At 48.7% G+C, this 18,464-nt stretch overlaps 1 protein-coding gene across 2 annotated transcripts in view; it reads right to left on the bottom strand.

Moving 5' to 3' along the window:
* Osbpl10 (oxysterol binding protein like 10) overlaps positions 1-18,464 on the bottom strand; it is a 196,812-nt gene that overhangs the window by 93,406 nt on the left and 84,942 nt on the right. The window contains exon 4 of one of the 2 annotated variants that reach the window (XM_055601642.1): positions 11,675-11,866. The exons of the other annotated variant lie outside the window; for it this stretch is intronic. Coding sequence (XP_055457617.1) covers positions 11,675-11,866 — 192 coding nt within the window. The remainder of the gene's footprint in view (positions 1-11,674; positions 11,867-18,464) is intronic. 2 annotated transcript variants of the gene reach the window in all.

Raw genomic sequence — 18,464 nt, 5'->3', positions numbered from 1 at the left:
GTGTGTGTGTGTGTGTGTGTGTGTGTGTGTGTGTGTGTGTGTGTGTGTGTGTGCATGTCTGGGTCTATGTATGTGACTCTCATGCATGCACACACCCATCATAGGTAGGCAGGTACACATGTCCGTGGGAAGCTACGAGACAACCTTGGCTGCTATTACTAAGGTGCCACCCACCTTACTTTGAGACAGGCTCCCTTAAAGGCTGCTCTGGCCTCATTCCAGCTCCTTGTTTCTGGGATTAAACTCATCATCCACTATAACCTAGCTTGCTAGCCTTTTTTTTTTTTTTTTTTTTTTTTTAATAACGAGGGTCCCAGGAATTGAACACAAGTCCTCATGCTTGTCTAGAAACCACGTTCACTGACTGAGCCACCGTCTTCTGAGACCCCAAGCTTCACAGGACTTTCCTGTCAGCAGCAGATCTGCAGTCAGCAGAGCACCCTCAGCCTCTACCAGGAAAGTGGGAACAAATGATGTCACCCCTCAGAGAGGAAGAACTAGAGAAAGGCAGCTCGGAGCCACAAGCACTGGCCCCAGGCAGGTCTGGCAAGTCAGCTGACAGTTGGGCTAGTTATGGCAGCCACCACATGTAAGCTGCTGGGCATCTAATGGGAGGTGGGGGGTAAGGGAACTGCCAGTGTGCCACTCTGCAGAAGCAAAACAAGAAAAAACACGTTTTAAATGAGAGCGAGCCACTAGCATATGTTGTGAGCCACTGGAGGAAATGCTCGCCCGGATCTCCCAGAACGCGACGCTAAAACCCAGCCAGGGAGTGCAGCTCCCATGCCATGGTGGACTTGGCCAGCTTCCCTCCTGGCCCATGTGTTGGCATGCAGCCAGTTATTGTCTCAAGGCCTCTGAGCGCTTGTGGGAAAATAGCAAATCTGCCTTCTGTATCACAGACCATGACAGACAATAACCCAGCACTTAGCTTCCTATGAAGCAACGAGGAACAAAATGTGCTGAAGCTGCAAAGGTGTGAGAACCCCAAATCTCCCCTGAGCAGAGGCAGGGTCGGCAGCCAGCCGTGTCCCAGCCACAAGGAGGGCCGGCAGGAAAAGCACATATCGAGTTTGCTCACACTGGGGTCACAATTCTAGAGGTTTAAAGTGCACCCTAGGGCTACCTGGTTCCAGGTTGGGGGCTTCATTCCACCCCACTCTGGAGACAGCCTGTGTGAGGATACAATGGCCACCCACGATTTGGTCAGTAACTGTCAGGTGCCTTCAGCTTTCCAGGAGCAGGCCCAGGGAGGTAACGAGGACCCCCAGACCTCAGCACAACTGACGCCCAAATGGAACCCTGCACACAGGCAGCCATGCTGCCAAAGAACAAAGGCCTAATCCATCAAAGTCATAGTTCCGGGGAAGTGCCTAAGTGAACTAGCCTCGCTTGTTGGCTTCTGTAGTTCTGCTTCTGCTAACTGTTCCTGTTAACTGAAGTGTGCCAACCTAGGAGATGGGTTTTTGTGCTTAGCAGCTCACCCTGAGAAAGGTTCGGAACTGCACTCAGGTCCAAACACCAAGTGTAGGCACCTACAGGCTAATAAAGACTTTCTATTGGCCTGAAGCCATGTCCAGGCAGTGGCAGACATGGCAGGAAAACCTCAAGCAGGATTTGTCAGTCTAGGGGGTGGAGGATGCTTAGTTCTGTGGCACCGTGGCAGGGCCAGGGTGCCCAGATAGGTGGTCACTGTCTTATGTTCTTTGCCTGTTGTGAGAAGATTCCCTGACAATGTCAAATTAAAGGAGAAAAGGTTTCTTCTGCCCTGTACTCTGAGGAGCAGTCCTCCACGGTGGGAAATCAAGGCTGCAGGAGCTTAAAGCCCCCATCACACAGGTAGTCAAGAGGCAGAGAGGAACGCGTGCAAGCTGCTGCCTGACCCTTCCCCATCCTCCACAGCCCAGGATCCCAGGCAGGGGATGGCGCCACCCGCAGTGGGGAGGACTTCCTGCTCCAACTAAGGACATTCTCACCATAGTTCTGGAGGTTTCTATGACGCTGCTGGTTGGATAAAGTTAAGGCCTCAGTTGTCAGACATGAAAAAAGCAGATGGCCTTTCGTGTGGTGATGAGTGGATCTCATCAATCCACTCAGGGCGGAAACAGAACAAGACTGGCCACCTCCCAGCAAGGCAGGTGATTTGCCAACACATACCTTTAAGCCTCTTCCTCAGGGCTCCAGCCTGCAGCTCAGCTGTGGGTTTTGTTCTCAACAACCTCTGTAACCATGGAAACTGGTTCCTCGAATCAAATCACTCAACTCGTCCCCTACCCCCCAGTTGTAATATTCTGAAAAACTCCAAGAAAACATGCTAGCAACCATCATACCTAAACCTCTACACCACCACCAGTTTAGGATTTGGCTTCTGGTGGGTTGAACGGGAATGACCCCCACAGGCTCGTACACTTAAATGCTTGATCTGTGGTTGGTGGAATTGTTTGGGGAGGATTAGGAGGTGTGGCCATGCTGGAGGAGGTCTGTTACTGGGAGTGGACTTTGGGTTTCAAAAAGCCCACCCCATTCCAGCGTGGGAAAAGCAAGAAGCAAAGACATAAGGTTTCCGCACCGTGCCATGACGGTCATGGACCCGCCCTCCGAAATGGCAAGCCCCAAACAAACTTCCTTCTGTAAGGTGCCTTGGGTGCGGTGCCTTATCACAGCAATAGGAAAGTCACCGACAGGATCTTATGCACTGTGCCCTGTTAGAAGCAATCACTTCTCTGCACCTCCTACTCATGCTCCAAAATACATGGCTCGGGGCTGGAGTGATGGCTCAGCAAATTCAGAGCGTGTACTGCTCTTCCCTCCCCTCTGAAGCACCCTCCTGCTTCTTGTCTTCCGGACACTGGGATTACAGGCGTGCCAGCAATCTAAGAGCAAGGCCACCCCCCCCTCGTAACACTGTCTGAGATGAGGGCCCTGTCCTCTGAGCTTCCAATCTTAGCATCTGGTTCTCCTGGAATCCAAGACAGCCTCCCACACTGCTCCCACCCCTGGGGCTGAGGGGGCTCACCTCGGGCTCCCTGTTCCTTATTATCAGCACCCCCCAAAACAGCTCAATTTAAATAACAGGTGTGCTCTCATGAGGGCTACCGGCCCTCTCGACATGGGGTGTGACAAAACAGGTCTTTTACCACTGACCTGTCAGAGGAGTCCTCTCCTAGATCACAAGCAGATCCAATGCATACAAGAACTGTTGGCTGGTCCTGTGGGTGGGACCAACATCCCTTCTCTCGAGGGCCACCTGACTTACCTTTAAGAAGTGGCTTCCTGTCCCCTGTCTGCTCAGGGAGTCTCATGAAACTTCCTGTTTCTTAAAAGTCTTCCTTCTGTTTCTCTGACTTTTTAACTGTCCTATCACTTCCCCCGTGATGTCTGACGCCTTTCTCTCTCTCTTTCTCCTATGAATAGTCTAGTCTGCCCTTTCCTGAGTCTCCTCATTCACACCTCATGGGGAAACAGCGGCTCGTCCCCCATCTTACACTGAAAGTCCTCGTAATCTGTTTTCCATTTTCTGTTTATGTTTATTTATTTGGGGTGAAGGAGGCATGCCACAGAACACTTGTGAAAGCCAGAGGACAACTGGGGCAGTCAGTTCTCTTCTTCTAGCGTGAGAGTGAATTCTAGGGATCCAACTCAGGTCATCAGGCTTCCTGGCAAGTGCCTTTACCACAGAGCCATCTCACTGGCCTATAATTTAGAGACATGGTAAAGTGCTACCCAAAAACATGCTACAAGGCTGGGTGTGGAGTGGGTAGGGCACTTGTATATAATGCACAAAGCCGCTGGCTTCACCTCTAGCACCACATAAACCAGGTAATAGCACACGGCTGTAATCCCAGCATTCAGAAGATGGAGTCAAGGAATCAGAAGTTCAAGACCATCCTCAGCTATGTTGTCAAGTTTGGGGCCAGCCTGAACTATATGAGGCCCCATCCCCAAAACTAAATAAAATGAAGAAAATTAGCAAATACTTGATATAGTTCCTTCTTTCCATTTACCCCAAAGGGCACAGTTTTAATGCAGAGCATGATTTAAATGGGTCACCCTGCTCACAGGGGGAAGACATATGTGCTGTATTAATTGTGGTTTCCCTGGTGACAGGCCTGTCTAAAGTCCCTGCTGTCGGCACAGATCACTACCTTAAGATTAATCACCTCATAAAATGTGTTAGCATGATGGTTTACAGCGGCTGCCCGTGAATCAGGACTTCTCCCCAGGCGTTTTCCGCATCCGAACCAACCAGGATCAACTCAGACCATCCAGGAGGAAGAAGACCCTGAGAAAACGGCCATCTGTAAAGATGGCAACTTAATTAAGGGACCGTCCCTGTGAGAGTAAACATGACACGGCCGTTACACAAAGAAACACATATTCTCACGGAACCGGAACCACGTAACACACACCTCCATATATTACTCCCATAAAAGGTTTACTGCATAATACTTTAAATTTCACAGCCCCACTGCATTTACATACCCTGTAACCAACAGCTGTCTGCAGATCTGGACACAAAATGAAACTTAAAAGTTTAAGAGTCCTGGAGAAATAGCTCGTGATTTAAGAGCACTGGCTGCTCTTCCAGAGGACATGAGTTCAGTTCCCTGCATCCACAAAGTGGCTCACAACCGTCTCTAACTCCAGCTCTAGGGGATCCGATATATTCTTCTGGCTTCCTCAGATACCCCCCCACACACATGGCACACGTTCATACAGACACGCAAATATACAAATTAAAATAGTTGCTGACCACTCATTGCTGGAAGCTGCACGTTAAATGCACTCGGATTCTTACTGCTGCGTTTCTGCACTTTGTGGAAGGGTGACCTTCCACAAAGCTACCGGATCCAAAATCTCCCCAACGAGCTCCATGCGGTTTCTGAAGCCTCAACCAACACAACTACAAAAATCTGTCTGTGGGTGAGGCTGCCTGCTTCTTTTCCCTGGAGCCACGTTGGCTTACCTGATTCAGGTAAGGTGCTAATGGGGTGCTAATGTGAACATATTTAGGATTGAATTTTGTTGTTTTTCAGCAAATCACAATTTCATCAAAATCACACTGAACTTGTATCAACTAAGCTTCTCCTGAAAAAAATATAAGGCATGCTGAAACCCGTAACTATGAACTAGACATGTGACAGCCATAATATAGGGGAAAAAAGATTCACATATGTGTGTCGTCAGTATATGTGACTGTATTCAGAACTGTGAGTGCAAGTGGAGGCCAGAAGAGGGCGCCAGGTGTCCTCCTCCACTGCACCCCACCTTTTTCCTCTGATGCAGGGTCTCTCCCTGAGTCTAGGATTCACATTTTTCTTGGCCAGGCTGTAGATCGGCAAGTCCCAAGGGTCTTCCTGCCTCTGTGCCCTCAGAGTTGGGAGCTGCAGACATGCCTAACTTGATACATGGGTGCTGAGATCCGAACTCCAGTCTTCACAATTGTACAGCAAATACCCAACTGCCCCGTCATCTCTCCATTCTTTCAACCTCGATTTAAAAAAAAAAATATATATATATATATACTGATGGGTCTGGAGAGCTGGCTCAGTGGCTAAGAGCACTACGAGAGGGCCCGAGTTCAATTCCCAGTACCCACATGGTGGCTCAGAAGCAGTTCCAGGGGAGCCAGGACCTTCTTCCGACTTCCATGGGCATGTGGTCCACATACATACATTACACATGTACAGGTAAAACATACACGACAGATGATAGATAGATAGATAGATAGATAGATAGATAGATAGATAGATAGATAGATATACAGTGAATATCGTATTTCCTTCATCACATGCTTAGGTAACCAGGGAGTTGCACTGGGTGTTAGAGCTGTATTAGGTTCTTATAACACCTCCAGGGCAACATGCAGGTGACCACTCCAACGTCTCTTTCCCCTCATCACACATTCATGTGACTAGATACTCACCAACGTAACCAGTCAGAGAAGAGCCAAGGAACACCTGATAAGCCCAGAACCATCCGCAGGGTTCTCCTCTCAGAGCTCAGCAGGTTACCTGGGCAACCCTGAGGGCTCCGCTTTCCACTGTTAGAGGATTCTATCAGCTACAGAGAGGCAGCGAAGACAAGTCTGATGAGCCAGCATGCCCAGCTACTACGCTGTGCTCCAAATACGCCAGAAATAAGACCCAGCCTTCGATGGAAAAACAGAAAACTGGATATAGTGATACACACCAATAATCCTAGCACTGGGGAGAAAGAGGCAGGAGGATTGCTCTGAGCTCGTGGTCAGCCTTGACTAAAGGAGTGCTTAGCAAGATAGAGCTGCAGAGCAAGGCAGAGCCTCACACTCCCCAGAAAAGGTTGTGTGTGTGTGTGAGTATATATTATACATTTCCATATTATCAGTATTGACATTGTTAATGTAATATTTTACCTCCATTATACTGTCTTTATTTATCACTTGTAGATGAAGGCTTCCGCATGTGTGTGAGGCCAGGAGACAGGAGTCAGATGACTAGCAGAGCTACGCGGCTGCCCAAGGTCCATGTCTAGACTTTGGGCTACAAGTAAAATCCTGAATTCTAGGAATCATTTCAAACAGGTGCAGCTCAGTAAAATGAACCCAGGGTATAACAGATGCATAAGATTCTGTACATTGACTCTTCTGACCTATTCCCACACATTCGTGTCTATGCAGCAAAACTAGCACGGCTTTTATCTGAGACAGTTACAAATTCAGTACATCAAATAAACTATTGTCTATCCTTTCTTCTGTTTTCTTAAAGTATTTTACATTTATCTGTGTGCATCGTGTTCTAACATAATATATGACCTCAAGAATAGATCTATATCCTGATAAACTTTATTTTCCCTGCCCCCAACCCCATGGATATATTTCATGGACAGAGTTCCCAGCTCCATGGAAAGACATGGCTTTTTATTTTGTGTTTAGCTGGGGGAGCACATTCGCCATGTGGGTACATGTGGAGGGCAGAGGCTGACATCCAGATGCCGCCCTAAGTCGCCTCACCACCATCGTTTCTGGCACAAGGTCTCTTGCCGACCCTGGCACTCGCTGATGACGTTAGACTGGCTGGCCAGCCCCCGACCCCACCCCAGGATCCACTTGTTCTGTCCCCCAGAACTACAAGCACACGTTGTCACACGTGGCATTTTTATGTGGGTCCCCACGGCAAGCACCTCGTTGACTGAGGTTGACTGAGCCGTCCCGCGCCCTTTTTAAACACGCATCTCCACATTGCCTGATGCAATAAGCCACGAAACCAGTACTTCTGGCCACCCCAACCGGAGGCAGCTGAAATCTTCCTGGGAACACGGCCCAAGAATGGAGTCATGCAAAGGGACTTCTGAGTGCTTGTGAGAACACTCCAAGAAAACAAGATCAGAGTCTTGAGACCTCAGTTTCTTCAAAACACAGAATTGGTGCTGGGATCTGCTTCCGTGCTCCCCCCTCTTATCCTCAGAGATAAGAGGGAGTTTACCTGGGCTGTGGTTATTCACATGGAAAAGCATGCTCTGGCCATGTGGGGCTTGTCCTTGTGGCTGTACGCCTTACCAGACTTCGGAACCCTCAGAGTACAAGCTGTCGGATCCTCTCAGTAAAGCCGTCGCCTGAGCCTTCACTCCACCTCGCTTTCAGGCCCTGCTCTCCATCACCCATCACCTGCTAGAGCAGCAGACGCCTCCCCAGAAAAGTCACCTTACTTTTCATTTCTCAAGCTGCCGCTGAGAACACGCCTGTCCTTTAGGGCAGCGTCACATCTTGAGTCCCCCACACCCGTCTCTCCTAGTGCCGTTCTGTGAGAATGCTGGGCACTGACCTCTGGTATTTCAATTCTTTATATTTTAGATTATTACCACTTAATCTTTTAAAGTGCCCCATTATTTTCACCCTTACTGTGACATTCCATTTAATATTTATTCCATTGCCTTTGGCTGGGTTATTTTTCTTATTCTTCTGATATTCGGGCACATCTGTCTTATGTCTGACCATTTTTTTTCCCATTCCATCAGTGGTCAGAAGTTTATCTTCCCTGTACAGCTGGGTTAAAACCCTATTCCATTTTCTTCCAGCTACATTAGAGATAAACTCAGCATAATTTAAAAAGCAAAGGCCTTTACAGTCGAGAATTAGTGAGTGAGATGCGCTTGGATAGTTTTCATGGCGGATCTGATGGCATCACAAGCCAGCAGATGCTATAGAATGGCCTTCTTTCCAGTCAGGAGTAATGGGGACCATGATTGCCAGGACGTGAAGCTTTCAAACGGCCCTGGAGCCCTCCATGCCCTAAAACTTTCTCAGCTGCCATAATTAGCATTTATACCTCAACAGCCTTTGTTGCTGCTGTATTTGTGTTCTGAGGCGGGGTCTCCCTACGTAGCCTTGGTTTGGCTGGCACTCACTATGTACCTCACCTTGAGCTCATCCTTGGGGTTCATCCTCCTGAAGGCTGGCGCTATAACCATAAGCTCCATCTTAAAATTAATTTTGGGGTTGGGGGGAGCTGGCATGGGGATTAAGAGTGGCTTAAGTCCTCTGTTCTTTCAGATGACCTGAGTTTGGTTCCTAGCACAACCCCTATAACTAGAGATTCAGATCAGATGCCCTCTTCTGGCACCTTCTGGCACTGCACTCCCATGCACAAACACACACACACACATACACACATAGACACACATACACATACACACATATATTTCACCTGCAATTTAAATTATGTTCTATTTATTTATTACTTATTTATTTGTTTCTTTTACTTTTTTTTTTGAGACAAGCTCTCACTATGTTACTAAAGCTGGATTGGAATTTACCATCTTCATGCTTGGACTTCCCCAATGATGGGATTACAGGCATGTGTTATGCCCCATTCCTGATTCAAGGTTAGAGGCTCAAAGGACCTGCAAAATACGTTTCGGCATGTTCTACATGAAAATAAGGCAATACTGTTATATGCTTTGATGGCCTGAGTGAGAGATGTCTCTCAGAGGCTCATGAATTTAAACGTTTGGTCACCATTGATGATGGGAAGGTTATGGAACCTTTAGATCTTGCTAAGGAAGCCATCACTGAAGATGCCCTTTGAAGGCTTATAATCCTGCCTCACCCCTTATCCCCTCCTTCTCTCTTCTTGTTTTTTGTGGTTTTATTTTTTGTGGGGGGAGAGAGGGTTGTTTGTCTATTTGTGTTTGTTTATTTGTTTGTTTGAGACAGGGTTTGTCTGTGTAGCCCTGTCCTAGAACTCACTCTGTAGACCAGGCTGGCCTTAAACTCAGAGGTCTACCTGCCTCTGCCTCCTGAGTGCTGGGATTAAAAGTGTGTGCCACCAGCGCCTAGCCTCTCTTCTCCTCTCTCTTCTCTTCTCTTCACTTCACTTCTTTTTGCAACTCTTTTCTTCTCCCCCTATCCTTCTCTCTCTCATATGATAGAATATATACCTTCCTCTCCTCCCCACCCCATTCTCCCCTCTTCCTATGTGTGGATAGAAATATGATCGGCTCTCTTCCTGATCCTGCCACCCCAAGCTATGCCTTTCAGGCCATTATGGATATCAGATCTATGAAATCCTAAACCAAAATAAAATCTTTATAATTTTGTTTTGGTTGTGCTATTTTAAGCTCAGTCATAAAAAAAAAAAAGTAACTAATGCACACACTACAAAAATTCTAACAGGAGATACTGACAGATTCACTGTTGGAAACAAAGCAATACAATGTTGAACCTGCCTTAAACATTCTCTAGCCTACAATCTGGGTGTCTAGCCCATGGACGCTGGTTCAATCTCTGTTCAAAAAATTCTTTATCACAAATTTAAAAACACGTTGAGGAGGTCTGGGGATGCTACTTTGTTGGCAGAGGGCTTGGCCAGCATGCATGAAACCTGGGCTCTATCCCCAGAAACAAATAAGCCAGAGGTAATGGCACATGCCTACATCTCAGACCAGAGGACCTAAAACTCAAGGTTATCCCAGCTACAAATTAAGTTCCAGCTAGCCTGGGTTATATGAGACCCTATAAACACCACACACTTATGCACACATGCACACACACACACACACACACACACACACACACTCGTGGTACAAAACCTTGGAGCAGCATATTGTTCTATTTGGCATAAATTTGGAAGCTTCCACCCTTTTCTGTGACAGTATATTGAAAAGGATCTATGAAAAAAAATGAACAAATAGACATGCTATCTATTATATCGACCAATGTAATAATACAATTAAGCTAAAAGACGCTTTTACTACACATCAAGACAGTGAGCATTCTCTCTGACAATTAAAGTCCTAAGGGCTGGAGAGATCCCTCCTGTGGAGGACCCAAGGACAGGTCCCACTGCCTACATGGCAGTTCACAATGGCCTATAATTCCAGTTGGTCTGACGCCCCCTTCTGGCCTCCATGGGCACTGCACACACATGGAGCACATACATACATGTAAGCAAAACAACCATACACATAAAATACATCTAAAAATATTTTTAAATAGAATTCCAACTCTGTTCTTTCCTTTTGGGGGCAATATGAGAATATATGTACATAAAACCTATTTTTTTTTTTAAAGAAGAAAGACTTTCTTACAAACATACAAATCTGATGCTGAAGATTTTGACCCGAGTCAGACTGAGGCAGTTGGAGATCAGAATACCACGTGGCTTCTGAAGTTCACAAAGTAAAGCACTGTGCACGCCTCAAATGTCTGAGGGGGTGGCCTATCCTACCACAAGACAAAGCAAGGACTCTACCACCACAGCGAGGGGACAGCATGCTGACGCTGGCCTGGGCCAGAGTGAGCTTCAAGGCAGTAGCTCTCTGCAGCTGACACAAGTCAGGCAACCAGGGCCCACTCCGCTCACTCAGCACAGTCGGCTGCCCTGGGAAAGGTACAGGAACACTAAGGGTCCCATAGCTTCCTGGGGGACTCTCACAAGAAGGATAAAACATAGCGTTGGGGCTGAGATGTAGTTCAGTTGGTCCAGCGCTCGCCTAGCACACAGGAAGCTTTGGGTTCGATTCCCAGCACTGCATAAAATTGAGCACGGCCCCATACACCAATAAACCCAGCCTTTCAAGGCAGAGGCAAGAAGATTAGGCCAGAAGTTCAAGGTCATCCTCAGTCAATGTGATAAGTCTGAGGCTGGCACTGCCTCAAAAACAAAACCCAGCACATGCTGCTGTTCCTCTCACGGCATAGCTTCCCGGTGAACCCCACAACTCCCTCAGGCTGGCAATAGCGCTTTTTTTGTTTATTCCCTTCCAACAACTGTAGAGAGTGAGGTTCAGACCCACTGAAGTAAAGAGAGGGAGCAGAGGCTTCCTAAGGAGAGCTATGCCAGCATCAGGACCACCGCTCCTGAGCGGCAGCCCTTCCCGTGATGTTTTGGGACTCCGCACATGCGTGCCTCGTCTTAGCTCTGCGCAGGACACGTTCATGACGGATGCTCCACCTCGACCCGCTTTACTTGCCTTGCTTGCCTCCCGAGCAAGGATCGAGGTCTCCTCACGGCTTGCCACGACCTGCCATAACCATAACCGTCCTCCCACGCCGGAAGAAAGGCTGCAAGCGGGTGGCTGGGAGGTTACTCCTGCCCCATACGGGGTCAGAAGGGGAGAGGAGTCACCAGGGCCATGGCCACAGCCCCCGACTCCCGTGGAGGCGGGCGTGTAACCCAGGAAGGGCAAGGCCTACCTCTCTGACTTCGTGAAGCTGGCCGGGATACTGACTCTTGGTTCTTCGGGCGGCGGCAGGCGACTTGTGATGTGTGACTGAGACAACACCGGGGGCGCCCGCACTGAGGTGTCTCTGGCTACAGGGAGACGCAGAACTGGGTGTTCCGTGGGGGAGCAAAGTGAGGCTTCGGCTGCGGGAGCCTGGAGTGGTCTAGAACAAGCAACAGGCGTCAGAACTCAGCAACTGGCCCGTGACTGTTGCCCTTCACGCTTGGATTTTTTTCCCCTCATCAGTTTGAAAGGATGCGGGCGCGGGGGAGGTCTGACTGCACTTTGGCCGAAACCCACGAGGACCCGCTTAAGAAAGGTAACATCAAGGGGCGTGGCGGCCCGCAGTTTTCATCCCATCACTCAGGAGGCAGAGGCAAGGAGGGCCTCTGTGAGTTCAAGGCCAGCCTGGTCTACATGGTGAGTTCCAGAATAGCTGGGGCTATGAAGTGCAAGCCTTTCTCAACAAAAATAATACTGCCCCTGAATTTTCCTTTTCACCTCTAATGTCTCCTGTCCTTTCCATGGGCACGAACAGCCATCTCCCCAGTGCAGTGGGCTTGGGGTCTCTGTCTCTACACTACTTTCTCTCTCGGGAAGCCCTTCCCCACCAGGTTGATAATCCTCCCTTCGCCTTCACACTGAGCTCAACGCTTCCTGGCCTGGGAAGCCCCTCCCCAGCTCCCCCCACCCAAGACTGTTTACATTCGAATTTTCAACAGCTTGGCTCAGAGATTGACTCTCACTGGTCTTTAGATCCCAAAGCCCGGCAGACGCCAGCTGTTGACTGTAAGTCCTGATGGCAGACGACTGAGGGAAGTTCCACTTCACGTGTTAGCAAGTGTTTATGATCCACAGCATGGGATTCAAAGGGGCTAGAGGGAGAAGAACGGGGGAAGAGGCCCATAGGCCTGACCTCTGAAGTCCAAACGCTGTGAAAGAGATGCCTTGGCATGTTTCATCCATCATACCGGCAAAAGTTTGAGCACACGGTTGTCAGCAAGGCCTGAGTGTGTGCGGATAAAGGAGCCTGGCCTCTCCGAGGAGGGAAAAAAGGAGCCTGGCGTCTCAGCACTGGAAGATCTTGCTCTCAGCACCCTCTCTGGGTTGCTGCAGTCTCGGAATCCTCCCTACAGTCCTGCACACGGGCAGGAAGCCACGGGCAGTACAGTACAGGTCAAGGTGAGGACCATTGACAGCCTCCCTGTCTGTCAGGGTGAGGCAGGTTCCACAGTGAAACACTGAGCTGTACAAGGATATGGAAAAATACCCCTAGTCACTGACCCTGAAAAAGATCTCTAAGTTGTAGAGTTCCCTGTAGGAAGCAAGGTGCAGCAGCACCGTGTAATGCACCGAGTTGTGTGTGAAAATCCGGGAATCATTTTCACTATTATTGAAAAGCATTCCTTCTAAAAACCCAGAAAAAGAATTGAAACACAAACACACACACACACACACACACACACACACACACACACTAATCAAGTGCACCCTTGTTTTCTGAGAGCCAGTGATGAGGAGAGCAAAGAAAGAAGGAGGCTTCTGACTACACGGCCTTTTTTTTCACCCTGAACTGTGAGAAGGGAGTTCCTGTTCACAAATGTTTGATTCCACATGACGTTCACATTCTTGCTGCCACCTGGGCATCATTTAGCCTGAGAAAGAGCAGGTAGGTGACGGGCCCGATCCCGTGGTATACAATTATCAAGTAAATACTCATTGACTACCTACTATGTGCTAGGGAATGGCAAAGAAAGACCCAGAAGACGCACAGACAGCGGCTGGAGAGACGCATCCGTGGCTGACAGCCCCTGCTCTCAACTAGAGGACCCCGGGTTCAGATCCTAGTGCCTGTGTCTCCAGCTCCAGAGGCCCCAATGCCCTAGTCTGGCCTCTGTGAGCAAGTGTACACAGGAGGCATACATTCACACAAACACATGGACATGCACATGCATAAAAATAAACCCTGATGAAAAAGGCACAGAGACAGCAGCAATCACAAACACACACTTTCCAATAAGGCAGGTCTGGGGAGGGTGGTCTGGGAACGTGGCTTGGTCAGCAGAGCGTTTGCACAAAATCCTGCGTTTATCTCCAGTACCACATAAACCAGGTGTGGTGGCACACACCTATAATGCCAGCACTTAGACAGCACAAGCAGGAAGATCACAAGCTCAAGACCATCCTCACCTACAGAGAAAGTTCAAGGCTAGCCTGGGCTACATGACATACTGTCTCAAAAAAAAAAAAAAAAAACCCACCTCTCCATCTCCCAGAAGTCATCAACAAGGGGTTGGTTTTTCCCCACACAACATGTCCGCTGGCTTGAGCGTGTGCAGCCAGCCACGACTGCTCCTGAGTTCGTGAGCGAAGCAGGCCTGTTAAACCCAGAAGACACTCTCTTGTTCCTGTCCTCCTAACTCCTGGCTTTTCCACACCCCCTGTACCCTGCAGTGATCTTGGCGCCATATGGGGAGTGTGACACGGGCCCCGTTTGTGGCGGAGCACCCGCTGACACCTCACACGTGCGTTTTCTAAGGGCCTGTCTCCCATCTCACCGCGTCTTCTGCTTGTCTGTTTCACTAGGTACGTCTTCTGCTGCGGTCTTCACCTCGTTTAGTGTGCTTTCCAATGCAAAGATCTGTATGATTACAGAACCACTTTCGTTTCTCTGACAAAGCACTGACTTTCGTCTCTGTGTTTTTAAGGTGTTTATTGAGTCTTCTGAAAGCAGAGCTAAAGGCAGGGACTGTGATCTCTCTGCTGTGGCGTTTCTTAAAGGCTGTTTCTGTGGACAGATGATCATAGGATGCTTTTATTTTGTTGCCATCCTGTGCTAATTTTGAATTTTTAAAGGAGCATTCATACTATGCTCCATCGTGGCCGCACTGACTTACATTCCCACCAACAGTGCCTTCCGGGCAAGCAACGGGCAACCGGCAGCCAGGACACATCAGTCCTCTCCCATCCCGTCTTTTCACCTGGAGTGTGGAGGAGGGGAGAGGCAAGTTCCCTAGTCCTGTGACCAGGGTACATTTGCCTAAGCGTGAAGAGCCTGAAGAAAGGCACTGACGGGAGGGCTTACTCCCGACCAGTGAACGCACACTCCCTGGGCTTGGACACTCCTTTGTTTCTCCAGCTCTGCTTCGCTGCAGCCACGTGACCTTGGGTGCGTTATTTAAGTGTTCTCATTAAGCCTCAATTTCCTGATCTTTAAAAGAGGAATCATAATATTGACCTTTAAAAGCCACCGTGAAGATGAAGCAGTAGCGTGCCCAGAACACTTGGCGCAGACCCGACACGCACAAGCCTCGGCCCAGGTTCGTCGCTCCATGTGATTTAAACCTGATCAGTGAAGGGACTATTGATTTTTTTTTTAATGTTAAGAAGTTGCTTAGTACAAAATCATAGCAGCCACTAACTTTCTTATTTCCTATGAGATCGAAGTAGAGGTGGAACGCAAAATACAATTTAATGTTTTTAGGTGGCCAGCGATGAGATGGCAAAACCATCAAATATGTACGCACGTGTGTGAATAAACAGGCTCACAGATAACCCTCATCTTTTGAGACAGGGCTTCATGTAGGCCGGGCTGGGCCTCAAACTCACTATGTAGCTAAGTATTACCTTGACTTTCTAACCCTCCTCCTCCTCCTAAGTGCTGGGTCATCGGCACACACCACCACACCCAGTTTACATCACCCTAGACCCGGCCAGAGCTTCACCCATCCCAGGCGCGGATTCCGCCGACCGGGCTATTTCCCCACGCCTCTTCTGCTAAATTCTGAGAAGAAGTGAAGACCCAGAAACAGATAATCAAAGAGTTCATCACTTGGGAAGCTCGAGGCCAGGAGAGACAGTAGTGCAGTGGTGAAGAGCACTGGCTGCTCTTGCTGAGGACCAGGGTTCAGTTCCCAGGGCCTGCATGGTTGCTCACAGCTGTAACTTCAATTCCATGGCATCCAATGCCCTCTTCTGGTCTCCCCGGGCACCAAGCACACACGTGCTATACACATACTCCAGCATGCGTATACATGCGAATATATGTGTGTGTGTGTGTGTATGTATAGACACACATATTCACACATACGTACATACATAAAATATTTTTTAAAAAGAGTCCAAGGTCAGACCAGGCTATGTGAGTTCCTGCCTCAAAAATCTGTCTTGATCGTAATGAACCACAGGAACCTTTCTACCCAATCTTTTTACTTGGAAAAAAAAATATTAGAAAGAAGACAGCTACATGGCTTGTGGGCCTTTCCCACAGCAGCATCAACATAGCTGCACTGTTTTCAGCAGGAGGCTAAATCCTTCCCCTGTGGACAGCTAATCCCAAGATCATTACCTAGTTAGTGGCTGTCATTTGAATCCACAGGCAGGGAATTTGAAGTAGAAAAAAAAGGAAACACCAAAAACAAACACCTTCTACTTTTGCATTAACTGTGGGGTCCTCATGGTTGCATTCACACCAGGGTTTTTTCTAAGGGTCCATGTGAGCAGGATTCTCAGAGGATAAACCCGGTAAACAGAAGGGGGGACGCATGTGCGGGAGGAGAGCTGGCAAATTACAACCGCCGTAAGTGAACAAGCCTTCATTCTGTAAATGTCATAAACATGAACCTCTGCGAGTACCTCAAACCAAATATTAACAGTCTGGGGAACGACATGGCAGGGGTTTGTTGCAAATATTTACTTCAACTAGGGCGACTAGAAATGCCAAGCAAGCCATCTGGAAAAGTCTGAGTCAGGAGTGACAGCTCCCTAGAAGAATCACCCTCTGCATGCTACGTCAGAGGGCCTCCGGCGCCCCACATCCCTGCCCTCAGGAGAAGAGTGCCTGCCTGATGCGAGGTGACGGCATCACAGACGGTGGGGACAGGCGAGGGGAAGAGCTGCCTAGGCCTCCGGCACACAGTCAGCTGGGGCTCTCCTACACCCTTGACCAGCTCCAATCTAGAACTGCAGAGGAAGGTCCTCAAGCACTTGAGCTCCCTCTCCCCCACACACCCACCAGCAAAACCAGCAGAGAGGGAAGGAAGGTGCGCTGGGAAGGGGAGAGGACCCAAGCCTCAGGTGTTGGAAGCGCCCTGGGGTGGGAATATTGACTGTCACCTTGGCAGGATCTAGGACCTTCTAGATGACAACCCTCTAAGCATTTCCGTGAGTTCCTAGATTAAGGTGGGAAGACCCACCCCATGCCTGGGCAGAGCCATCCCCAAGGCTAGAGACTCTGACTGACTGAGGGGAGAAAATGAGCTGAGTCCCAGCATTCATTCTCTCTGCTTCCTGACTGTGGGCGGCCAGCTGCCTCTTGCTCCCCACCACCGTGGACCATGTGTACCCACAAACCGTGAGCCAGCCCCTCAGACCGTGGGCACAGCAAACCTTTCCTTCCTTAAGCTGCCTTTGTCGCAGCATTGAGAATGTAACCCTTGACCCCATCTGGGAAAGCTGAGACCCCCAGCACTGGGTCATAAACAGAGGCGCTCAGCGATGCTTTCTAGAGAGGACGAGGGAAGCAGAGAGGGAGGCCCATTCCCCAGGGGATGGCTGGCTCACACAAATCCAGGCTCTGGCCCTTGCAAGCTGAGTGACCTAGGAATTGTGTCCACACCACAATTCCTACATAGGAAGGGAGCCTGGGTGTTTTTATTTCTGAAAATCGACCCTGCCTCCCTCCTTGGCTAGTTGGAGAAGGAAACAAGAAAATGAACAGGAAGTGTGCAAGGCTAAGCGACATGGGAAGAGTCATCCTTAGTGGGAAGCCAGGCTTCCAAGTACTGTGGACATTCACATCCTGTGAACCAGGCCCACAGAGAGACGCTGACATGACCGCAGGTAAAGTCACAATAACCACACGGATACTTGTATTCGCACACTCATGACTACAGTATTCACAACGGCCATGTGACGGAACCAGCCTAGATGCCCACCAACTGCTGAATGGATACAGAAAATGTGGTATGTACCCAATAGAATATTATTCATCTATAAAAAAGGACAACAGTGTCACTTGCAAGAAAATGGATTATCATGCTCAGTGAGATAAAGTCTGACCAGAACAAATATCACAGGCTTTCTCTCATACATGAAACCTATTGAGGGAGAGGGAAGGTGGGGACTTGAAGTGGGGATCATTACAGACAGAGGAGGAAGGTAATGGAGAGGAATCCATTGATATAGAGTCAATACCTTATGAGCATGCATGGAAACGCCACAATGAAATCCATTGTTTAGTGCAATATAGACTTGTAAAAACATTTTAAGCCAGTGAGTCCACAGGGTGGCCAGGCAGGTGGTGAATTTAGAAAGCAATCCCCTGTGCTTGGAATGGCCAAGCAGAAAATACAGGGCAGAGTGGGGTCATCCACAGTAGCAGTATGACCCGAGGTCTACGGGCATCAACCCAAGACCTCCAGGAAGAAAAACACCATTCTCATCTGGGACAGAGAAGAGCGCAGAGCGTGGAACTGCGAATCCCAGGTGATGAAGGGCAGCCATGGTGTGGAGATGTCTGTCCCCTTCCCTGGCAGCATTCCATGATTAGTCTAATGCAAATTCTACCGAGATTTTTTTAATTAACTAACTCAGTGAGATTGTTTTTATGAACAAAAGAACCAGCATTCATGAAATGACAAGTTAGAAAAAGGAGGGAAATGGGGAAGGGACTCACCCCATCAGATAAAATATTAACAAAACCATGGTGAATACATGCACACACGCACACAGGCACTGTGATCTAAATGTTTGTGCCCCCC

This window comes from Psammomys obesus, unplaced genomic scaffold, assembly GCF_907164565.1.
Source record: "Psammomys obesus unplaced genomic scaffold, mPsaObe1.curated_primary_1811, whole genome shotgun sequence".
Taxonomy (NCBI): domain Eukaryota; kingdom Metazoa; phylum Chordata; class Mammalia; order Rodentia; family Muridae; genus Psammomys; species Psammomys obesus.
The sequence above is the reverse complement of the archived record's forward strand: the minus strand, read 5'-3'. Positions and strand labels throughout refer to the sequence as shown.